Source organism: Uloborus diversus, chromosome 3 (assembly GCF_026930045.1).
Source record: "Uloborus diversus isolate 005 chromosome 3, Udiv.v.3.1, whole genome shotgun sequence".
NCBI classification, from domain to species: domain Eukaryota; kingdom Metazoa; phylum Arthropoda; class Arachnida; order Araneae; family Uloboridae; genus Uloborus; species Uloborus diversus.
The window spans coordinates 205,315,847-205,341,248 of record NC_072733.1 but is presented as its reverse complement, the minus strand read 5'-3'; the positions used below and the strand labels follow the sequence as shown (position 1 = coordinate 205,341,248).

General features: G+C 33.7%; 1 protein-coding gene across 2 annotated transcripts; it reads left to right on the top strand.

Annotated features, from left to right (window-relative positions):
- Window positions 1-672: 672 nt before the first annotated feature.
- On the top strand, window positions 673-24,791 carry LOC129218638 (dynein light chain Tctex-type protein 2B-like). 2 transcript variants are annotated; one of them, XR_008580353.1, is made up of 5 exons: window positions 673-1,302; window positions 5,424-5,557; window positions 9,595-9,664; window positions 16,076-16,139; window positions 24,197-24,791. XR_008580353.1 is itself a non-coding variant. In XM_054852956.1 (5 exons), the coding sequence occupies exons 1-5, from the start codon at window positions 1,105-1,107 to the stop codon at window positions 24,242-24,244; spliced, it is 426 nt and encodes a 141-aa protein (XP_054708931.1). In that variant the 5' UTR covers window positions 673-1,104; the 3' UTR covers window positions 24,245-24,791. The 2 variants fall into 2 exon arrangements, 1 of the variants encoding a protein (XP_054708931.1); XM_054852956.1 differs by having other exon boundaries at window positions 673-1,214.
- Window positions 24,792-25,402: the final 611 nt, after the last annotated feature.

The window sequence follows — 25,402 nt, the reverse complement described above, 5'->3', positions numbered from 1 at the left end:
TCCCGCTTGTGACTATTTTTTTAAAGGAAACTCGAAAGCGAACAAGGAGCCAATCTTGCAGCTCGGCGGCAACCCTATCTTCCCCTGGAAACAGGTTGCGCTCTCCGAGCGTAGCTGTTGTCGCAACTCTGAAAACTACGTTTTCATATAGGGACTCTAGTTGTGACCAGTGCTTCAGTGGTGGCCACTTCAAGGTTTATGTTTGAAAAAATAGACTTCCAGGTCTCCTAATGGATTCAAACGTGCAAGAGGTATTACCTCCTGCTGAATCTATTATTCAGAGCGGCATCTCCTTCGGAGTAGCTCCATGACGTCATAAGAAGGAGTCACTACAGACTAAACTTTAAAAACGAGGAGTGACTCCAGACAGAGGTTGCGTTCGACGAAACTCACCGGTCGACCGGTAAGTAACTGGTTACTAACCGAAGCGTTCGATGATCAACTGGTTACCACAGCGGTTGCCATTCTAAGCAGTTGATTGGTTGATTGGATCACGTGATCATTAGCTGTCACGTGATTAACTAACCGGTCGCTCCCGGTCGAGCTCGTCGAACGCAACCAGAAATACGCGTACGCATATCTACTTGGAAACAGGCAACGCTTGTTGCCCTGGTAACGACCGACGCTATCAGTTTCCAGCTGCCGGAGGTTTGGGAATAGGGTTTCTCAATTTGGCAAAAGTTGCCGATATGGCTATATTTTGTCCTGTTGTGCGACCTAAAACATCAATTAATAGTCTAGCTATTTTTTTTTTTTGAACGACATGAAAATTTTGAGACGCCTGAAAACATGGGCTTCTTTTTATGAATTTCGGAAAAAAAACTCTTGTTTTATGACGAAATAAGCTTCCAAATGGAAGTGAAGTTTAAAAAAAAGTTTGCTTGGCTACTTTTCTACTCATTTTTAGTTAAACTGTGCGTTGTCGCGCTCCTAAAAATAAAGCAACCCTAAGTCAGCTCGATTTGTTGATAATTTGTTTTGTTGTTGTATGCGTTGAATTTGCTAATGTTTTATTTTTTGTGAAGCCAGTGTTTTCATAGTGAAATTGAAATAATAATAGAAACATCTCTAAATGCCTGTGATTTGATTTAATTTTGTTTCGTAATGAATTCAGATCTTAGCACTGAAGAGGAAGATGTTAGCATCGAAGATAAATTGAGTGAAGAAAGTGCCGAAAGTGGATCTTATGTTATTCGGCCACCATTTCGTAAACGGTAGGAATTGACTTTGAAAATACAATTGATGATGCACTTCTAGTTGACAAAAAAGTTTAGCAACACCTTTTAATTTTGCACTACCAAAGTAAGATATTGTTGTGTACAAAGCTCAATCAGAACTCCATTCTTTTAATCCTGTAACTAGAGAATAACTGTTTGTTTTATTCTTAGTGGATATTAATGATGTGAACTAACATTTCATCATCCGAGTACATTATTTTTTATTGTATTCCATTTCTTCTTTTAGCTTATTTTCTGTTGTATCTGTTACTAAAAGTGGTTTCAGAGAATTATTTCAATTTTAGATTTCGTGATCATTTATCAATGTGTATGTGCATAGTGTGTAACTAAGCATTTGTATAAAAATACAAAAAAGAAAGAAAAAAGTCTCCTCAACAAAAATTCTGAACAAGGACTAGACAAATTAAAAATTAAAATAGCATTAAAGACTAGCAAGAAACTTTCTTTAAAAATTATTTGAATGGAATATTTTAATTTCTGTTAAGGTTTTTTGAGGAGAAAATGTAATATTTCAAAATGTGCAAACAAATTTATGACCTGAAATGGATCCTATATACCAAGTTTTGAAAACGAGTCAGGGTACTTAAGCACGAAAGAGGGGAGCTGTAGAGAAGTTTAATCCTCAAAAAAAAAAAAAAAGTGCTTTAAGAAAACTATTGTTATAAATAGGTGCATTGTTTGAATGAGTGTAAACATAATATCCTTCTAAAAAGCAGCGTTATGTTTTAATTACAAACTTGTGAAAGACATGTTGGGGCATTCAGCACTTCCAAAAATATTTTGGAGTGTGCTGGAACATGTGTGGCAGCACCTCTGGATCAGCAAACTGGACTTGAGTTGAGAGTTTTTTTTTTTTTTTTACAAAGTTAAGTATCTTTCTTTTCAAAATAAGTATTATCCAACCCTTTCAGCCATAAAATACAGAGAATGAAGCAGGAAGAATATGTTTTAAATCTTTTTTTAAAGTTATGAATAAATACTCTAAAATGAAAAGTAATTTTTTAAGGTCAAGTGCAGTACCACAGCGAAAAAAAATTCTGGGACAGGTTTTCAAAATCGAAAATTATTGCTTTCTTCCTCATTCATTTTTAATGCACATGATATTATTCATATAACCAAACACTTGTCATGGCTTAGTGATTATTCATTATATCACTTGCTTTAAAATAATTCATAATTTGTGTTGATATCATGCTATCGATGAGAATTGGAAAGCAGCAACAAAATCTGGAATGGTAAGATGCTCTCTCTTAGTTTCCCTATCAATAAATTTGTGCAGCACTGCAAGTGCTGAGTTACCATGATCTACTTTTGAATTTTTTTTAAGGCTAATTTAGTCTTGTTATACCAGTTGGGGAGCTTATCACAAAATATTACTTGAATATTTAAGAATTCGAAAATAATTTGTAACTGCTTCCTGAGCAGGCCCGTCATTTGTGTAAGTTTTCCAGGGGGAGAGGGACAAAGAGCATCTACTTAACCAAATACAGGTAAAATGCCTAATTACATTGTATTTTTAAAATAAAGTTTGGGTCAATTGAACCCCCATTCCCTCCCCCATGACTTCAAGGTGCAATTTTAGTTAAAACTTGCCACCTTCGGCCACTTGGTGTATACCATCTTTAGAGGTGAATGATAAAAATTTATCTGGTATATATCTATTTGAGCATGTTACATTCTACAGGGAATCTTTGGGTAGAAATAAAGGCATAATTTGCAACCTTAATCCTACCATGACAAATGCACATAAACACTAATGCCATATAAACACTATTCATGTGCTGAAAAGTAGCCTTAAAATTTAAAATTTAAAAAATGATGTAAAGTTTTTACATGTGGATTTACACAACATTTAAGCAATGTCACCCTGTGTTAAGTTTCTCTTAATTGTTCAAAAGAGAACAAAATATTTTTCAAATCAAAATACGAAGCATGGGAACGTGCCCCTTCCAGGCATTATAGCAGTCTTTAAAGGATATCCTTGAATCACACTTTTCCTACAAAATTCATCAGGAGCAACATTCAGACAACTATTTCCAAGTCTCATAAGACTAATTTCAATTAGTAATTAATTAATTAATTATTATTATTTTTTTTTTTTTTTTGCATTTTCAAGCATATATTCAATTATTTTAATTTATTTCTTTAGTTTTATAAGTCTGATTTAATTTATTTATTGATTTTTTTGACAGGATAATCTTTTAACTCGAGCGTCCTTCATTTTCTTTTTTTTTTATTTTTTATTTTATGAATCTAAAAACAGAATTTTAAAATTTAAAAGCTATGTTTATGTAAAATTTAAAGTCAATTATTTGGAGAAATATTGCAAAAAGCAAAACAGTAATTTAGTAACATGAAAAAGGAAATTCTAGTAGAATATTTAGCAGTTTTAATTAAATCACTTATTTTGCTCTCCATGAAAAACAGGGCATGTAAGCTTTTAGAAATAATTGTTGTAAAGTTAACCTTTAAGGACCTATTATGAGTCCCTTTTCCAAATAAATAAACTTTTTGAAAAATTTTTTACAAAAGTTTAAGAACTGAAGCATGTTTTTTTTTGAATAATGTGTATCGTTCAAAGAGTTTGAATGAAAATTATAAGTGTTTCGAGCACCACACATAAGAAAAAAAGATTGAAAAGTTTCTACTATAACATTCCGAATCTATTATCTAAATTCAACTTTTGATTTGTTTGAGGACTAGTGAAGTTTTTTAAGTAGCTATTCAGGTCCTCAATTGTACTTTTTTCCTTGTAAAAGAAAGGTTGTAGAGTTGATTCCTCTTTTTACCAGTTTTCGTACCAAACGTAATAAAATACAAAAATTACATTTGTAAATAAAATTTGAAGATAGTTATGGATTTGTTTGTTGATTGAGTTGGGGGTTTAATATTCGCGCATAAGTGTAAGTGTTTGCTGGCTTTCTCCCAAAAATTTTTGTTAGGAATGTGATTTTTAGACTTTGGTGTTTAATAAGACGAAGGGAGATTTAGAGGTCCCTTTCCTGAAATGTTTTGAAATTTAAGGGTATATTTTCAAAAACACAATTGTTTGTTATCTTTGTTGTCTTGAAGGGAAAGGATGAGATTCAGGAACTCTCCCCAGTCGTTTTTATGATATTAGAGCTTCAAAAGCGCAACTTTAGAGATTTTTTAATGATGCTAAAAACAAGAGAACTCCGGGGCTTTCCCCCGGAAATTTTTTTGGAATTGAAGTCCTAAAAACGCAATTGTAGGGAATCTTTGATGATGTAGCAGAAGACATGGGGTTCAGATATTTTCCCCATAAACTTTTCGATGTAGAAGTTCCAAAACTGCTGTTTTAGACGATCATTGAATGATGTTGAAAGATGAAGAAAGAAGGACATGGGACTCCTCTCTGGAAATTTTTCGAAATTGAAGTCTCAAAAATGCAGTTATAAGCCATCTTTTATGACGTAGGGAGAAGGAACGGGGTTAGGAACTTTAAATCGGAAAGTGTTCAAAATTAGTGCCTTGAAATGCAATGGTTAGCCATCTTTGGTAGCTATAAGGGAAGGGATAGAGTCAGGGGTTATTCCTCAACTTTTTAATATTGAGACTTCAAAAACGTAATGTTAGTGGGTCTTCATTGATGTTAAAGGGAGGACTCGAGATAGAGGGCTCTCCCCCGGAATGTTTTCGGAATTGAAGTTCTAAAAACATAAATAAAGGCCCTCATTAGCAACATTTTCGAAAAAAATTCGATTCCGTTGATTCTTTCGAAATTGAAGCCCAAAAAATTAAAAAATTTTGATGATCTTCAATGACATTGCAGAGAGGGAGTTGAGAGACTCTCCCCTAAAAAATTTTGGAATTAAATTCATAAAAATACAGTTGTAGGCGATTTTTTGTGATATGTTGGGGGTGGGGGGAGTTTGGTGACCTTTTCCCGGAAAGTTTTTGAATTTACAAACCTTTTGAAGGAGGGGGGCGATCGCCCGAACCGCCCCTTCCCTGCTACCATATTCATATATTTTGAATGTTTTTTTTTTTATTTTTTATTATTGTTCTTTTTTATGGAACTGCCTACAATTTTTTTTATCACAACTTATTTTTACTTTTTAAAAAGTTTTTATAATAAAAGTACTTTTTATTTTAAATTTTTGGAACCAAGACAACTGAATAAATGTACCTAATGCTTTGAATTTTAATTTGCTTTCTCAATAGATTTAATGCGTCTGCTGTGAAAGAAATCATTAAGCTATTGCTTGTGGATGAATTGGGTCAGAAAAAGTATTCCTCATTAGATGCCATGGAGACAGCCAAGAATTTGTCTAAAATGATAGTGGATAAGTTGAAAGGTTTGTATACTACTATTCTCTTTAAAATTCAGTATTTCCATAAATCTCCCTGTAGTCTTTGGCTAGCAATAAGTAGCAAGAATAGTGTTGAACTGCAAATATAATTAAAAAAATGCAAAGTAAACTTACTTTATACTGTATTCACTCTTAATAAAACTTGATTGCTTTGTCTGATCATATCTATGTAAAGGTGAAGAAAAGTCTAATACTTTATGAAATTGATTTCCACTTTGAGCAACAAGAATTAAACTTCCTGTGAGGGAGGAGTCATAATAGTCTTTACACATAAATGCTGTTTTAGGATTGGCAGTAGGCTTAAAACCTAAGATTCTGAGGGAATGGACCCTCCAAACCCCTTTTTATTTTGCCTTTGTTAACACCACTAGTTAATGAAAGGTAAACTACAGAAAAGTGAATATGGCACTATTTTTTTTTCTATGCTTGATTTTAATATATGTTATTTTTAATGAATCAATAGTAGAAAGACATACTTTGGAAATAATAGCTGCATTTGGTGTTTTGTGCTATCCAAAAATTGTAGAACAAGGACATTTGACTTTCTCTACAAAAAAGAAAAAAAACGTAGGTAAAAATGTAGGTATTTTCAGAGTAATAAGCTACAATAACTGAAATATAACCCAGAGAAAGTAACCTGAGTGGTATTTTGGAGTTTCTTGTTCAATCACTTAGTTGCAGGAAACATGAACAAAAGTTTCTTTGACATTCTTTTTATTTGGGAACATAGGAGATGTAATGTCATAGTATAAAACATATTTTTATAAAATGGTAATAGATTCAGAAAACTATTGAAAAGTGTCAGCTGAGATCCAGTCATAATACATGAAAAGAAGCTTGTTGATATATTGTAAAAAAAAAGAAAGAAAGATAGAAAAAGAAAAAAAAAAGACTTACGCAATTTCAGATTTGAAATATCTGGCCTATGCACTGATCTTGAATTTCTTTTGTTTACCTCAAAGGACAATGATTACATTTTGCACTATAAAATCCTGTAGAAAAAGTGTTGAAACCGGAAATGTAAAGCCCTGAAACATTGCACTTTGTAAACTTTGGCTAAATCAGAGTCTGATAAGGCCTTTAGTACTATGAAAAGCTTCAAACTGCATGTCAATGTGTAGTGAGTATTGACTGTAGAATAAAGGGGCCATACATCTGTTTTTTTTTTTTTCTTCCTTTCTCATATATTTCCGAAACTGTAGGCAAAGGAAAGCATGTAAAACAGCTGAGCAAAATAGTTTCTTATCTATTTTTCAAAAGAAATTAAAAATCCCCCCCCCCTGCCCCAAGAAAACTTTGTCCTGGACTTCACTGCTTCTAAATAAAGAGCACCCTGTTTAAGGGACATTCACAGAAAAAAGCTATAAAATGAAAGCATAAAAGAGTAAAAATTACTGAATTTAATGTTATTCAAGGTGTATTTTTTTGTCTAAATGTTAACTTAATATCTCTAAAATTTAATTTTTTAAAATTTGGAATTAACATGTACGCAAGGACTATATATTCTGAAGTTCTTGCTGCAATTTACATGCATGCTCTTGCCTCTGATCAATTTATTCATGTAGGCTCAGCACTGATAGATAGTGCAGCTTTCTTTCGAAAATTACAATACAGTATAATTTACATTATACAGTAGGCGCCGCTTAATGGGATCACTTTGGGACAAATACAATTTGATAACAATAACCGACTGATAACAATAATCAAAAAGAATCTAGGAGACACAAAATAACGATTTTTTTCCAATTAAGGTGCATTTATTTTGGCAACCTCAAATTAAAATCACAATGACTCAACTGAATGCAGTTTTAAATTATAAATTATTAAATTAACAGAATAGAAATATCTGAATTATAAAAAGTTAAAGCTAAATTATGCAATTTTTTATCACACAGTAATAGATGAAGTAAAATATGACCATTTTCCCTAACATTCGTAAACCAGTTTCAAAGCACATTCTGCTTTTCTATCTTTTCCAGCATGGTTTTGCATGTTGTTTAAATTTTAACTTAACTTTGCTTTGTTTTCAATCTCGACACAATTCTTTAACAGTTCACAAAGTAATTGCAACAATGGAAGTCCTACATCAATGCCTGCAACATGGCCAGCGACTGAATTTTTTTAGGTGGAAAAGAAAGTTTTCGTAGGGGGAGTCTGTGGTTACTGGGGAGCGAACTTTCTGTAGCTTCATTCCTAGAAAAATTTTGAACTGCTATTGAAAACCACAAAATGCCACAAAGAAAGTTTGTCTCATCAGGGTTTGCCTATGTATTTCTGTTAATTGAGGAACAAAAACGTTTAAAAAAATTTTAAGTTTATGAAAAAGTGATAACAATAAACGAAGACGCCGATTACAATATCTGAATTTTTTAACGTGTGTTAACATACAAGTGTTCTGGGACTTCGTGATTCTGATAACATTAAGCGAATGATAACATTAATCGTGCTCACGTTAAGCGGCGCCTACTGTATTACATTGTAAATTACATGATGTCAACCAAATCCGTGTAACGAATTATTTTAAAATAATTTTTGTAGTTGTTTGCAAGGCTTTGCCATTACCAAATTTTTGAATAAATTTTAATTTTTAAAAGAATAATTTTTTAAATTTGAATAATTTATGATTTTGAAGCCCAGCCGGCTTAGTGGTAGCACTTCTCGCTCCCATGCCACAGGCTCGCGTTCTACTCCTGGGTTGGGCATGGTTGACTCAACCGTTCATCCCTTCAGTGGGTCAAGAAAATGAGTACCAAGCTTGCTTGGAAACCAAACGCTGGGGATTCCGCATTAGGCTGACCACTTAACCGGAAGATCTGCCTTGCACCCCAGAGCCTGTGATCAGGAAAACTGAGTGCGGCACAGTAGGACTTGGCCCTCTCACGGGCTATCGTGCCACAGGGTTTGGTTAATTAATGATTTTATGCAGCATAAGTGAAAAATTTTTAGTATTTATTCTTCAGTGTGAATAGCCTAGGTTTAGTATAAAATTATATGGAGTTAATGAACTACATGCTTTAACTCAAAAACCTCCAAAGAAGGGACAGTTCTATTTAAGGTACAAAACATTTAATCCCTTAATGTCCCTTATTAAAAAGTTCTACTGTCAGTACCAATTTTCAGCTCTATGCGAGTTTTTTCGAACCCAAATATCTATTTTGACCAGACTAATTTGTATTTTTCTTATATTGGTAATGAGTAGGGTAATAGCACTAGCTTGTGGTGAAAAATCTTTCTGTGAAGTTTGAATGCTTTCGGAGTATTTTTAGCATGCTAAAATCAAATTCGAAGTCAGAAAGTTCCTATCAAGTAACATTTTATTTATGGGGTTAGTTTAATTTGATACAAAAATATACTTTAGATATTTTGTTTTCTTACGACGCAGTTAATATATATTTATTGGTGTAATGAGATTGCTACGTAATAAAGTAACAGTGCAAAAATATTCTATGACATTTTCATTAGTTTTTATGAAGAGATGAGCCTTTAACAGGGACTCTCCTTCAATAGAAAAAAAGAAAGTTTCATTGTGGCCCCTTATTATTCATCGCTGGTCATCTGAAATATAAAAAGAGGCAAAATTGTTTTAGCTGATACTTGAAATTCAGTTGCAAGCCCCGATGTCATCAATTTTTTTCACTTTTCTTCAAGTTTCGCTTTTGTATAGTTATTTTTACGGGCTGTTGTCTTCCATTGTGTCTTTGTTAGCTTTGTCTGTCAATCAGTATTTCTTTTAAATTATATATCTCATAATTTGATATATTCAACATGAATTTGAATTTTGAATTTAGCAGAATAATTTTAACCCATTTATCAAAAACTTTTCATATTTTCTTCATTTTGCACTTTTCAAATGATAATACTTCAGGTGAGATTTCATTTTATTTTGTTTACAAACATGTATGTTTCCGTTCCATTTTGTTTATTTTGGATCTAACATTTGCTGTGTATTAGAAATATTACAGATATAAACATATAATTTCTTGGTGTGTTTCAAATTATTTATGATTTTTTTTTTTTTTTAGAAATGCCGTATGAAGGATATAAGTATAGCGTTCAAGTGGTTTTTGCGGAACAAAAGGGACAAGGTTTAAAGTATGAAATTTTATTTATTGTATTGTTATACATGTGCTGAATTTTGTTACTAATGGTTTCAAAGGCTTGCATATAGCAGGGGAATAATTTTATATCCAAGTCTAATATTTCTCCTGTTTTAAAAAAAGATTTGATGTCTTCGTTAGTAACTTTTCAAAGAAAAAGTGGGGAAGATAATTGTGTCTTGCTCCAATCAATAATCTCTGTAATTGGTGGCTTTGGAATTTAAGGATGGGAGGAAAGTTTCTAATGTTTTTACCTTTAGAAAAAGACTTTCTGGCTTTCAAAACCTTTTTGAATCCTAGGTCTCTTATGCACCTTGTTTCATCAAGAACCATGACCATAAATAAGTTTTTAGGATGCACAAAGAAAGAGTTTCTTTCAATGATCGGATAAACAACTTGTTTTAGGTTGTCAGGCACGTATCGACAGGTTTAAATTGTTCGCTAAACATGAATAGGCCACCCGTGAAGTTTTTGCATTTCTTTATTTCAAACCAGACTGGCATGTAACATTTCAAGATAAAAGTAACAATGCCATTAAACACACCTGATGGAAAAGAATCGTTACACTTACGTGCAGTCTAAGGACTCAATTTGCATAAGAGAGCCATCTAGAATGTTAGAGTGGGCCAGGGTCATAACTTGACAAATCATTTGGACAACTGCAACTTTTATTGCTTGAGATACATCAAAACAATACCTTTGATCCTTGCTCAAGCACTTTTTGTTTACTTCAAAAATTATACAGTCAATTTCTTGAAAATCTATTACCAGCAGTTTTTCTCAACCTCTAAAACAGGGCTGTCCAACTGGCGGCCCACCAACACATATTGTGCAGCCTGCCAGCCTCTTATTCAGCATATTTCTTTTTTCAACATTTTATGGTATCAAGAAACATCTGAGACTACCATTCTTGGTCAAGTCAGGGTCCTCGTAATTTTCTTTTGATCACGCTTTAACTCCTTCTATTGTATTGGGAGAAAAAGGTACAGGACATCTACAGGTCAAGATCAAGCAGTCCTACCCTGCATGCTGGTGCTCAAACGAATTCCTAGAAATAGTATTGCCTTGTATTGGTGAAGGAGACAGGAAGGAAAGAGAAGCGTTTTAGATAAGCAAAACCTGCCTGCAATTGGTTAAAAATAAAGACCCCCCCCCCCCTCACTGACTCTACAGCCTTTGTTGACTTTGAAAAAGAAATTGAGAGCTTGCTCTCGTCAATTCTCCGCTCCTTCTGTTTGATGGTATTGTTTTGGCTGGTTGCGAGAACATAAGGTTCTCGGATAAGCTTGCTGCTTGTGTGATAATCCTTCTGTTTCATTGCTTTATAATTATTAATTAAACTATTAATTGTTATTAGGTAAGAGGTTATTGTTCAACTTTTTCAAACTGCAGCTCACCAGGTGATCAATGACTGGAATTCTGGCTTGTGGGCTCTTTGCAGTTGGACAGCCCTGCTCTAAAATATTCTCCTATTGGTCCAGAAAAGCGACCTGGGCTGGTAGTTTCACCATCCAAATGCCGAAAAAGGATGACGAAAAGGCAACTTGATAAAATATAATAAACAAATGGCCCATTCCAATGATTGTCGAACATAAATTTCAAAATGACAAATCATGCCACTTTTCTCGCAACCTTTGATGATGTCTAAGTCATCTAGTGAAATTGTAGAAGATATTTATTGAAGGTATCAATGACCTGAACAATTCTGTATAGGGAAACTAGGAATTGATGTCTCCTTATGTCCTTATCAAAGATACTTTTAAAATTTTGCACCACTATATCCTTTACAATGGAAAAACTCACTTTTGTGTTGCTGACCTTCCTAGCTAATACAGATCTCTCCTGGAAGCACCTTTGGAGTAGATTTCATAAGTAGGAAGCTCATTTGTTGGCAAATCTCTCGTGTGGCTAAATATAGGGCACTCAAAACTCTTATGTTGGATCCATTTTTGAAACAATTTGAACAGAGCAAATCATACAGCACACTCACACAAGAATCATTGTGATATACTGATGCCCGCATGACTGCTTTATTCATTTAAGAAAGATACTTAGACATAAACCAACTAAAAAGATCATAAATTCGAGATCGAGAGGCGTTAATGGGACTTGGGAGAAACCCACACTATTCTAAGCAGTATAAACGAATATGAGTCTCACTGAGTCAAAGGACGATTCAATTAAAAAAAATTTTTTTTCTCTGATACTAAAATATCATTTTTGTTTTATAAAAAATGTATTCTTCCAATAGTATTTTATACCAAACTCATTCTGGATCGTTAAACTAAAGAAACAAAAAGGAAAAGGCGAAAAAGGGCTAAAGTTTACATTTTTCGGAATATGTATTCTCGTTACATAATTGGAAGATACAGTTTGATTTCAAAAAAGAAAAAAAAAATTGCCTGAAATTTTTCACTAAATGCAGCTTTTCCGTCATACAGCCTGAAAATATACATTGAACAAAAAGTGTTAAAAAATCAGAAAAAAAGGTGAAATCCCGTATTTTTTCGAATTTTTAGACTTGTTGCGCAATCAGAAGATGTTATCAAATTTCAAAAAAAAAAAAAAAATTTTTTGTTTTTTAAGTGTTCACCAATCGCAACTTTTCTGAACTATAACGACTCGAAAATAAAAATTTCATTTTTCCGATCCACCCTAATATATATATATACCGAGTTGCCTGTTTCCCACGGTATGTTTATGGATTGATTTCTGGATATGTTTTTATGTTTTTAATGTTACGTTGACAACTGGAATGTATTTTTATCAGGCTGAACAATGGATTGGGCTGAGTTTACGTGGATTTCAAGGTAAGACAATTTTGTTATAGGCAGGTACTGTCCCGTGGAAGGCTAATTATCGGAACTTGTTTTCCTAATTAGTCGAGGCGAAACCCCCAGCTTTTGGATTTAGGTTTGAGCTCTAGTTTATTGCTTTTAGCTTAGCAAGTGGTGCTTTTGCCCATTGTTACTCTATATTGCATGCGTACTGGAGTTTAAACATTCTCTTCTAGTTCATAGTTAAAATTTTGGTGTTTTGACCATTATTAATGATACCTCCACGGCTGATGAGCTCTAGATTCATGCTTTATCTATTCCTACTTAATAGCTGTTTGCATTTTTCCTTTTTATCATCATTTATTATTTATAATTTGTTTAATTTTTGAAATTCTGTTTGCTTAATTTTATATTTACTTGGCTTTTTAGTTTTGCTGCGTTGCGCATCTATGGGCTCTTGGTGTGGTCTTTTCAATATTTTTCACTTTTATTATATATATATATATATATATATATATATATATATATATATATTAGGGTGTCCCAAAATATAATGGCGAAAAAAAAATTTGTGAAATCGAATACGCATACCCTCTAAATTTTTTCCATTTCACCTCAGAAACATGAGAAGAAAGTTCCATTGCAATTAAATAACGGGAACCCGTGCCGACTTGAGGTCAAAGTTGGACCTAAAATCCTGTAAGGCGACTACAGTGGAAAAATTGCTAACTGCATAATTCATTACTACACGCGACATCAATTTATTTAAAGCAGATATTTACAACAATATTAGACTAAAAGAAACATTACTGTACATATTTTTAATTCAATGTTTGCTTTTTGCAGTCAGAATAGAACGTCCTCTGCTCTTGAACACAACGTAACAGATTGTTTTTGTTCCTCATCAGCTGTTAGCAAACAATGAAAGTTCTGCATCATTTTTACCGCTCTTTCAGCTGCATCGTTTACTGCACTAAGCTTTGAGACACTCTTTTTCACATAAAGGAATGAAATATTATTGACCATACCATAAAAGCTGGATGAATTTTTGTAGAGCAGCTTTTGAGATAATTGGGTCCACATTTTCGTACACTTTTATCAAAAAGCACAAATCTTTTTTGGGTGCTTTGACTGTCAAAATGCATTGAAGCCATGGTTTCACGTATACTGTCACTACAAAAAAGCAGACATCAAACAATGCTTCATTTTCCTTCGTATCTAATTTTAGTTGTGAACTAAATATAATAGTTTTAGGGAGTAAATCGCTCGAGCCATCCATCGAGCTTTGTGCATGACTCCCGGTGGTCTTATTTTAAATTCATTTTCTGGTATATCCACCTAAAAATATGATAGGCAGTTCTGTCAACTCTTGATAGTCATCAGTGAGCGTAATATTAGTAAGTTCAGCACGGTAAAAGTCAAGTAAATTTTCCAAGTTAGGGTGCAGTTCGGAACAACTCCGCAGCTCCTCCATAGCACTGTATTTAAGTGAGATAGATCAGTTCATATATGTGATGGCAGCAAGCAAAGGAAAGCATTTCTCTATCAAATTTTTGCTCAAGAATAGCGCAAGAACCACTTAAAGGACCTGTTCTGGAAGCTGTAATATCACAACTTAACTTTGTCTTCGAGATTCCAATCTAAAACTGCCTTTCAAACAGCCTTTGTTTGTTCTTTTCCTGTGGAATTATCCAGTTTAGACTCAGCAATGAGTTGTTCCGTCACATCCATATAAAATAACTATAGATAAGCGATCTTCTTTTGATTTTTGAGCACTCAAAGCAGGCAACAGTCCCATCTTCCTCTATTTTGATTAACCGAAGTGCATCAGCATGTGCAATATTGAATCAATTGTTTAAATTACTTGAAAATTCTTGTTGGCGCTGCCTGAATACTTCTTGCAGTTTCTCTGCATTTTTTTGTAAGTCTCTCTAGATTCGATACAAGTTTTTAAGTTTATTCACACAATTTAGCAATTTATTTTTTTGTGGGAACGCGTGCCTTTTCCCAAAAGATGATGCATTCCCGAATAGCGATATTTGCACTTTCACTGATGGTTAAATTTACTTCTTGAATGTTATAAAACAAAACCGACAGAACTTGTCCGTTAGAGGGAAGTTTCAAGCCCGTAGTTTGTTGTTTTACGACTCCTATTAAAAATATCCCTTTTTTCAAACTTTGCAATTCCACTGCCATGTTTCGTTCCCTATGGAAGGACTATACTGCGCTCGCTGACCGGAATGTATTCGTACTGACATGTTTGACGGTTTGCAAATTACTACGGATAAGCCCCCCTCCCCCCAACATATGTTTTTCTGTTTTCATTTGTTTTCTGTGCACTATTTACAGCTGTTTTGAGCTTTGAAAAATATCGCGTCGCCAGCATTAGCTTGCTTATATGAATACACGTGCTATTTACACGTTTAGGCCTTTAGGCGCAAGTCGGCACGGGTTACCGTGCTTCAAATTGCATGAAACTTTTTTTCCAACGGTTTTGATATAAAAGGAAAAAAATAAGAGGGTATGCGTTTTAAAAAAACGACTTTCATTTTTTTGGGACACCCTAATATATATATATATATTTGAACTTGGTTAATACAAAATGCCAAAGAATTTTTTCATATCAACCATTATTCGTAACAATTGTGAATAAGTAAAATGGGGAAAAATAAAAAATACACATATAAATTTAAAACTCATTTTTGCTTTGCAACTCATTTGCAATGTTTATCATTTCACAAATTAATAGTGCTTTTCTTTTTATGCTTACCATATTTAGCTTTTAATGGGCTATCCAATACAGCAACATTCAGGTTATCAGAATCCTCGGGCTGCCAGGTAGGCGGGATACTTATTTACAGCATGAAATAACGTGCTTTATTGATTTTCTAAGAGAGACTAAATAGAATGTTAGGAGATAGTGGGATAGTAATTTTGTTTGGGATTTTTTTTTTTTTTTTTTTGTGACAACTGAAGAACTAATTCAAAGATAGGTGGTAATGGGGGAACAGGTGGTAATTCCCAAACAAACAGATAGACTGTCCAAAAGTAAATAGGGGTAATGCGCTTTAACTTTTTCAGAATAGCCGAGGCCTTGGCTGCTCGCAATAGCTCAATGCAGCCAAGAATATTCCACCCCTAGAGAGCTAACAAGTGTGAACTTGGAGTGTGTGTTCAAGATTAAGAAGTGGCAGGCAATATAAAAGACAACTGGGGGATAATGCGGTGCCAACCGGCAAAAGTAAAATAGCTGTCTCTACTTGATGACTAAGAGAAAAGGGTTAGAAGTTACTCACAGGAGCGAGGAATACATGGAGAGCTTTCTAAAGTGACACAAAATTGCGAAAAAAGGAAATTGAAGCACTCAATCGGGATTTTTTTCCAGGAAGAGGTCAGAAGTCTTGTTCATCTTAACCAAAACTTTCATTTTGATCTACGTAATATCCAGGATATTCTTAACGTAATTAAATACTAATCCAAACTAAATGAACAAAGTGCTCCTTTCAGCCAGGATTTCATATCAATTGTGGTTGTATTAACAGAGTTCAACTGTATGTAAATGCATGTTTATTTTTTGAAGTCATAAAGAAGCTGATTTAATGCTTTTTTTATTTTCTTTTTCATTTCAGAATGTCCTCTTTATGTATGTGGGACGCTGATACTGACAATTGTGCTTCTGTGTTCTATATGACTGTAAGAAAACTTCAGATAATTATATTTTTAGGCTTCAGATTACTATACAATGCTGGTTATTATTAAAATCACCCTCCCTAGACCTACAGAGTTCGTTCAAAAAAAATACGTCCTTGATACCAGATGTATATGCTATAAGATAAAATTAAATATGCAATGAGAAACTATTCAAAATTTTTACTGCCAGGTGAAAGCTTCTTGGCTTCAAGTTGCTGGAATTGATAGGGGATCCTTTCACACTACTGTTGACCATGATATGAGCATGTACTTGAAGCTAATGGAAAGCTCTCTGAAAAACATTATGTGATAAATTCAAGCTTTTTGCAACTGAAACCAAACCTTTTGGCACGACGGCCCGTAAGGGCCAAGACCTACTGTGCCACACTCAGTTTTCCTGACCAGGAGCTCTGGGGTGCAAGGCAGATGTTCTGGTTAGGTGGTCAGCCTAATGCAGAACCCCCAGTGTTTGGTTCCCAAGTATGCTTGGTACTGATTTTATCTACCCACTGAAGGGATGAACGGCTGAGTCAACCATGCCCAACCTGGGAATGGAACCTGGGCCTGTAACATGGGAGCGCAAAATGCTACCACTGAGCCACTGGGCTTATTTTTGCAAGTAGGTTGTTGGTTTTTCTTCATGCGTTATTGTCTCACCCCGTGGTAAAAAATTTTACTAAAAACTAATGTTTCCGTACTGCAAATTTCTTTCCCCCTTAGTCCATATAACTTGTATACAGTGGCGTAGATACATCGAAATTGGGTATGGGCGCTTCTGACCTTCAAAGCTCATGAAAATTGATTGGTGGTACATATTACTATTTCGTTTTCCAACTTGAGGGCCAATTAAAGGTCCTCATGTTATTTGTATCTTTCGCAATTGCAGCATTTTCGACACCAGACATCATTTTCTGTACCAACAAAACTTGTACAGTATTGAATTTTGTTTAAATGATGTAATAATAAATTTTAATTTCTGAGAAACCTTTGCTGACATTTAAACATTTTGATAAAGTAACTTTAACTCTTGGTAATTCAGTAAAATTACTGTTCAAAAGAAATGAATTAAAACAACCAATAATTCCGCCTGCCTCCCCTCCCACCCCCTGATTTTTTATATTTTTGTTTTGCTCCCCCTCCCCCCTCTCTCATTACCATATGTCCACCGATGCGCAATAATGCTTACCATAGCAACTGCAACTTTTTCGTATTTTTGCCGAAAATTTAAGACCCCTCCCCCCCAAAACAAAATCCTGTCTACAGCCTTGGGGCTTCGTAAACTTCTTTTTTAGGACTTCAATTTTTTTAATCTCAGTTGAACGGACTCATAACTCCTCCCCCTAACATCATCAAATGTCGCGTAAAGCTGTGTTTTTTAGAATTTATTTTTTTAAAAATCAATGCAGATGAGTCTCGAAACCTTATTTCTCCCCATAACGCTACCAAAGATGGTTTGCAATCGTGTTTTTAAGACTAACTTGACAATAGAAATAAATAAAAGGTTTAAAGAAAATATTCACTTATGAATATCTCTGTAAGGCAATTCCACGAAAAGTGGTCCTAACACACCAAAAACATTTTTTTCACATAATATAGAAACAAATCTTATTTTTTGACAAAGAAATATCTGTTCTTTTTAATTCCAGCATCAATTTTGTGTTTAAAATATTTTTATATTAGATTTTAGCCTCATTTGATAACATTTAGACGAAGTTAAAAAAAAAAGCATTGTTAGTGAAATAAATGTAAAAGCCATTTTTTTTATTTAATCATCATTTTTTTTGAATAAACTATGAAGTATCATGAACACAGATACTTTACTATAACAATGAGTCAATTTTTTTTAATAAATACTTTTGATAAGTTTTTAACCCCCCAAAGTATGCAGGTCACTTTTTGTTGGTCACACACGTAATGCAAAAAGAACAAAAATTTTCCTCCAAGGTCAAAATTGGGGGGATAGAAGAAAAAATCTCATATCATAAATAAACTTGATACACAATACCTGTAACCAGACTTTCATCTTCAAACATTCGGCAGAAAATTTTTAACGAGGCTTTTTGAAAGATGTCACACATGTAACGCTCCTGAATGGTTTTCATTATGAGTTGGGTCTTTACACTTGAATGTAAGGGAAAAAAGTACTTTTTAAATAATTCAACTAAAAATGTTGTGTGCTGCCACTGAATCTAAGATTCAATGAGTGCTAAAAAATAATGATATTGATTAAATATAATAAATAAATAAAAAGAACAAAACAATTAATTGTTGCTCTCATACCCAAAGAGCAATTTAAACAAAGAGTTCACAATCTGCATACTTTAAAATCAAAAGTACAATGTTCTAAATACCTTAAATTGCATTTACATTTTTGATAGTTTTTGGTTTTTGAGAAAAAGTGAGTAAATTCTAATGACGATTTAAAACTTCCCAAATCTTTTAAACCACATAAGTATTGGTTAGAAATTTGTGATAGTTTATAAGCTTGACATTTACTATTTTATTCATATGCAAATATAAATTAATTTCATTCTTCATTCTTCATTTTGTGAAATTATCCTTTCAATTTAAGTATTTACTAGCTGCGTTGCCCAACGTTGCATGGTCTACCTCAAAAATAATATTTGCTTCAAGTGGTGTATTTTCAACAATCGGGCTTAAATAAAAGAAAAAATAACTTTAGGTTTCCCGTCAATGTGTAGAAAAGAGCAATTTCATGCTTCAAAGTTTAACTTTACACGTCTTTGGCTTTTTTTTAATTTAAAGTTTTTTTATCATTGTTACTGATACGTCTTACTGTCCCGTTTTACGGATTTTCTGGAAAGCCTCCCTAAGGGGGTCGACCCCCAATGGGGGCGAAAGTACCCCTATGTGTATTCTTGAGCATCAAAGGACGGACCAATTTGGCAAAGATCCGATGTAAACTGAGCTTGAATATGGAAACCCCGGTGGGAGGGGGAGGGGTCAAAGTCCAGGGGGAAAGAATCCCCCTGGTGAGTTTCTGAGCACCAAAGATCATCTGTGCACAATTTGGCAAAGATCCGACGTAAACTGGATTTTTATTAGGAAATCCCGTAATAAAAATTCCCACACGGTCACACACATAATGCTCTAATGTCACACACATAACTCTAATAAAATATTTTTTGTTGCTATTGTATGAGCTTTAGAAAAAAATATTTATGGAATACTTACTCAGTATACTTAGACACATGCACAAAAAATACTGTTCTCTGAAACTCTGAAAACTTCACAGGAGCTGTAGCTAATTTTACAGATTTTCTGAGTCACACAAATATAATGCTGTATTTAAAATTTTGCAAAAGTATGCACTACTTATCTATTAATGCAACCACAGTTTCAAAACCATAAGTGTTTTTGTTTTTTAATTTTTATTAATTTTTTGTAAAAAAAAGTCATTTTACTCCGTTTTGCCCCACTAGTGGGGTAAAACCGGGTAGACATGTTATTGCTATCTAAAAATAAATTTTTTTAAAAGTTTTCAAAAAATTCTATTTTTATTTAGTGACATATGTTAACTTTTGTCATAACATACTAGAATATGTATAAAAGAACACATATTGATGAGTTGACAGTAAATTTAATGGACTTTACCTTTAATTTTCTGCTGTAACATAAGACCTATTGACACCAGTCGCAAGTAAAATAGTTATCTTCCTCTTCGGCCCCAGAGCAGCTTTCATGGACCCAACGACGACATTGGGAGCATTGGATCCACCCCTCACCACCCTTGGAGCAGGGGCGGATCTAGAGGGGGGCCATGACCCCTCCCAAAACCTTGTGATTGTAGGAATTTTTTTAAGAAAAAAAAAGAAAAAAATATTATGAGAAGATAACAAAATTTAACACTTGTATTTTACTGAAAAAGAAGTTTAGGCCTTAATTGGGAGAGAAATTATATCCCTATCCTCAAAACAAAACTTTTTTTTTCCAAAATTTTTCTCCATCTTTTACATCATTTCTTGATTCCAACTACAGACACTTGGACGATCTCTAAATGCTGCGGTTCTCAGAGTATACCTTTTGTTCACAAGACCAAAGAGAGCCTAAATTTTTGTTTTTATGGCTTTAATTTCGAAACTAGGAGGAGAACCCCCTTTTCCCATGCCCTTCACGAATGCCTTGGTACGTAGCAAAAAACTGCATTTTAAGTCTTTTATTTGGAAAAAGTGTCAACGGAAACTAGCTTATCCAGCCCTTATCACTTAACTTGCTTAAAAGCAACTTAAATGAATTTTTTTTGGACTTCAATTACCAAACGAGTTTTGATAGGACCTCCTCCTTCCCTAGTTTATATCGTGATGCTAGCTTTAAAAGGAGGTTTTTCGGAGGAGCTCACGAATCTTCCATCCCTTTCTAAAATATGTATAAATATAGTTAAAAATCGAATTTTTAGAGCCTCAAAGGCAAAATATTTCCAGGAAGGAAGGATTCTAAGCACCTTCACACTTCCTTTAATGTAAGCAAACATTACCTAAAGGTGCATTTTTAGGCTGGACAGCTGAAGAGCTAGAAGAGCACCCCTTCTCTTCTAACTTCTCAATGTATAATGACAGAATATTTTGGTTTCTAAGCTTTATTTTCAATAAGTATTTTGGGTCCAGCGGCCGAAAACTGGCCTTTCTCCGTACATCATCAAAAATAGACAAAATGCGTTTTTAGTTTCCTAATTTTCAAAAATTACTCGAAAATTTAAATTTTGAAACATTTTTGAGGGAGATTCCTAAACCCACCCCCTCACCTAATAATGTCTCGATACCCCGAAAATTGAGTTTTTAAAACTTCATTTTAATAAAATTTCTGGTGAGTTATCAGGGCCCAATTCCCCAATAGGCAGAGTAGGCAGCTGCCTAGGGTGGCAAACTTTTCAGGGGCGGCAAATTTGCTATTATAATACACATTTTTTGAATTAAATTGTTATTCTTGAACGTAAAATATTAACATTCTTTCATTTTCCAGAGACCATTTTTTTCTGGTAATTTAATAATGATTACTTTCACATCTTACGAAATTCAAATGTTTTTCAATCATGGTATTTGTCGAATCATCAGCAAAATTTGCCGAATGAAAAATTTTGTGGGAGATCACTGTAATCGGGGCGCCTCAGAATGTGAAACGCCATCATTTCTTCATAAGTTTGAGAGTTTGAATCTGGGGAACACTTTTTTACATTTTTTGAGTCAAGGATATTTTGCTTCTTTTAGGGGGGGGGGGCAGATTTCAAATTTGCCTAGGGGCGGCATGGAACTAAATTCAGCCCTGGGGAGTTTGTTCAAAAATTTCGGATGGCCCCTCCCAAAACAATCGGCTGGATCCGCCACTGCCTTGGAGTCCGAATAAAGCTCATTGCAGTAAATGCAGGCAGTAATGTCATCCTCTTCAATGGACTCATCCTTAAGTTGCTCCTTCGGTTTTTCTTTTTTTTGGACGCTTATTTTCTGTCTGTTCCTTTTTGGCATCTTTGTAATGTTGCCCTTTCTTTGATTTGTTTATCTTCCCTTCAGGTTTTTTTTCTTCCGTACATCTTTGGTCTTCTTTCAATCGTTTTTCTTTCTCTTTTCTGTTAATGTTCTTAAAGATGAAATGGGGAGCCCCTCAAAATGAGCTTTTTCTTTTCTCTTGTCCTCCTTCGGTTGCATCTTTCTCTCAGTGTATGGGGATAGTACCCGGTTCTGCGAGAAAATATCTCGCAGTTATGAGTGGATTATTATGTATTGTATGCATACTTGTTCTGATGAATAATAGTTTGATAGTTTTATCAAGGTCATACTTTAGCCATTGATAGTAGAAAAGCCAGCTGCTTTCCATTGAAAATTAGATTCATTGTGGCAAATGTTGTTTAACTGACAATTTTTATTCTGAAAGGAAAAGCTGTAACTAAAATAAACTAGTTTCGCTACCAAAGGAATCCTTTTGTTTCAAAGAAGGTTGCTGCAGGGCGGTTGAAATAAATGGGTATATTTCGTCAAATATACTTATTCATGGATAAAACAAATTTCTTCGAACTCATAGCCCAATCTTAAATGCAATTGAGAATTAGACGAGATGGTCCTCTGCCCATATCTTTAAACTCAGTATGTTCTTTAAGTCATGCTGACGTGATAGGTTTTCTAGAAACTTCAGAGCTATTTTTTCCTATCTCACGTATGGAGAGGAAAAATCAACACAATAATTAAGGAAACATTTCAGCAAATACTTCATAAACATGCTTTTGAGAAAATGAAACACGAAAGAAATGGTAAGTCTTGCTAAACTTACAATAAAAAGCCGTAACTAATGAAATTTTACCTTAGTTCAAGTTACTCTAGTAACAAAAATACGCTGATTCCAATGATGAAAATTTAGTATCATCTAAAAGACACTTCAGTATGTCACGTAAAAAAAAATGAGTAAATTTAGAGCATTCCCTCATGATCAAAAAAACATCTGAAATAGAGGGAAAAATGAAATTTTCGATTTTTTTAAAGTACGATTTCGTCATCAAGAAATTCATAAACAATTACTAAATTAGAGCAGATAATTATTTATAAATAGTTTTTCAATATGAATCATTCTTACTGCTCTTTTTTCATTAAAAGAGCTAGAATAGTGATTTGAAATCTGAAGTAATTTGGCAAAACTTCAATCTTTGTTAATATCTCAGATTCAAAAAAAGATCTGAATAAATTTTACTTAGCTCTTTTCCAATAGAGATTTGTTTATAGAATGTGGAAATATTTATTTTTTAAGTGTACATTTATAACTTACAGAGTTATTGAGTCACAAACTGGCTTCAATGAACTCTGAAAATTTTGGCTTAGCTTAAGTATCAACTTCTAATTCCAATAAAAAAGCAACAGTTTTTAAACTTCCATACTTTTCATTCCCTCATAGATATGCATGGTTTACCCAAATAAAAAGTTTCATTGAAATCTGTGACATGTCAGCCACAGCTGATTTGCTCATTTCGCATAAAATGACCCCCTAAGTGAAATTTGAAAACTTCATTTCGGCAGTCGTTTGTTGAAATTTCAACGTTGTGTTTGAAATTGAGTCGCATTGATCCACAAAGAAAACAATATGCCCCTTTTCTCCAGCGATCATTTTATCCAAAACCACAATCCAATTTGACATAATACTGGTTCTCTGGTTACCAGTCAGCTGGTAAATGCTTTCAGTCCAGTCCTTTAAAGAACTGGAGTCTGACTGCTTTCCAGATGACAACAGGTTTCAATTTCGCGGCATCCATGGTGCTCTGACATAAATTTCTGAGCGCCTTTAGAAAATTTCGCACCAAACCAGCTTTTTGTCCGTTAGACCATAGTTTTATCCTGCCGAACTCTGTAAAACAAGTGGGTTTTATCAACTTGATAAATGTAACAAACTTTCCAATGTTTAATTATTTTATCCTTGATTTTTTTTACATTCCTGAATTCAGTTGTCCGCAAGAAAAGAAAGATCTATGTAAATAGTGAGCAAAATTGTGCTATACTGCAATTGATACATATATATATATATATATATATATATATATATATATATATATATATATATATATATTGAAAACGTATTAAAGAGGAAAAATTAGAACATAGATAAATGACAGAGATGAAACCAGTACTCTTCAGCGATAGAAACTTCATCCTCTGGTCGAAAGACCAAAATTTTATACTAAAATTAACAATGGGATGTCCAGTTCCGAAAAAATCAACATTCAGGATAACATTGGGCAAAACGCACCACATGTGAAAAATGAATGCAGATTTAAGGAACTAAGACCTAAAACTAAGCACTGGGGTTTCGACTCGGACATTAGAAGCCAAGGCTATCGATAATGTCCCTCCATATACATAAATTATAAAATTGAAATTTTAATCATTCTTCATAGTGAAGCTGAATAAGAATTTTCCTATAGTTGCTTTGTATATTTGTTGTTTGTTCTTTCACAGAAAATTAAATTGCTTTCGATTCTAACGGTAAGTTTTTGCATTGTTAAGTCATATACATGTATGATGCTTCATTATTTAAGTCTGTAAGCAAGTTTTCTTTCCTTTTCATAGGAGCATCTAATATGTGCAACAACAATTTTTGCTGTGTACTTCTATTGAGAAAAATATCTTGTACACCGAAATAAAGAATGCTGCTACTACAAGAAGAAACCCCAAGTATCGTTGGAAGTTTGCAAAAGATTAGTGTGCGGCTCATTGCCAAGATATTTAATTGCTGTTTCGAAATGTAAACTACTTTGTTTAATCCTATATATTCTTCCCTAAACTAGTAAGGCAGTGTCTTACACCCCGAGTTGAACTTCTGCATTGAAACGTTTTGTAACATTTACATATCGTCGCCTCAGAGCAACATTAAGACATCTAATCCCAGGAATAACACTAAGCTATCTTACATTTGCTCTGAGGCGACGATATATAGCTTTATATTTATGTCACAAAAGGTACTGTTTCTGTTATATTTATATGAATAAATAAAACTAAAATCTTTGGAATTTTTTCTACTCTAATTTGATAAATGCTTGTATTATTACGTGTTTGTACTCCAAATTAAACTGATTTAATAATACTGCGGACAGTGCCTTTGGCGCTTTTTAGTGTTGAATTCTTACTACTAAGTCATGTTGAACTATAATCGAGAATTTCTTAATGTTTTGTGATTGTCGTTTGTAATTAACGTTTTGTAATTCACGTTTTGTAATTCACGTTGTATGTTTTGACTTTATTTTATTTTATTTTGCTTACTGTTTGTTATGTATGTGTGTTTTTGTTAATAAATCTTATCTTATCTTATAAATTTTGTTGGGATAGATAAATCCCACCTCACCACTTACTTTAAAAATAAAAAAAAATCCCCTCACCAGTGATTAAATAGAAAAAGATTCCTAATAATTTATGTTGATATTTCAGTGTTTTGTATTTTAGATACAGGGTTTTGTCCGTTAAACTGACTCCCGCGCGGCGCAGAAGTCGCAAGTAGCGCGCTCCCTGTAGGCGAAAATTTTGTTGCCTAAGTATTGTCCGTTTTCCACAAGAAAGCACTTAACTCCTCCCCCGTCACGTGGTATCCGATGATTCTATTTCACTGTTTTCGGCAGAAAGTATATTCGGATCATAGCATTTTGTTGTAAAAATTGCAGTTTTTAAAATATAAGAATAAATAAAATGACAACAGACAAGTGAAGCAAGTGATGTAGAGGACACTTAAAAGACTTTTTTGCATGCCCAAAAATTTTAAAATGCACGCCCAAGTTAAGGCTG

Excerpts from the sequence above, each read along its gene's own strand:
- LOC129218638 (XM_054852956.1), top strand. The coding sequence starts at position 1,105 with ATGAATTCAGATCTTAGCACTGAAGAGGAAGATGTTAGCATCGAAGAT. Across the intron at positions 1,215-5,423 it reads CGGCCACCATTTCGTAAACG|ATTTAATGCGTCTGCTGTGA; the intron begins GTAGGAATTGAC and ends CTTTCTCAATAG. Across the intron at positions 9,665-16,075 it reads CAAAAGGGACAAGGTTTAAA|AATGTCCTCTTTATGTATGT; the intron begins GTATGAAATTTT and ends TTTTCATTTCAG.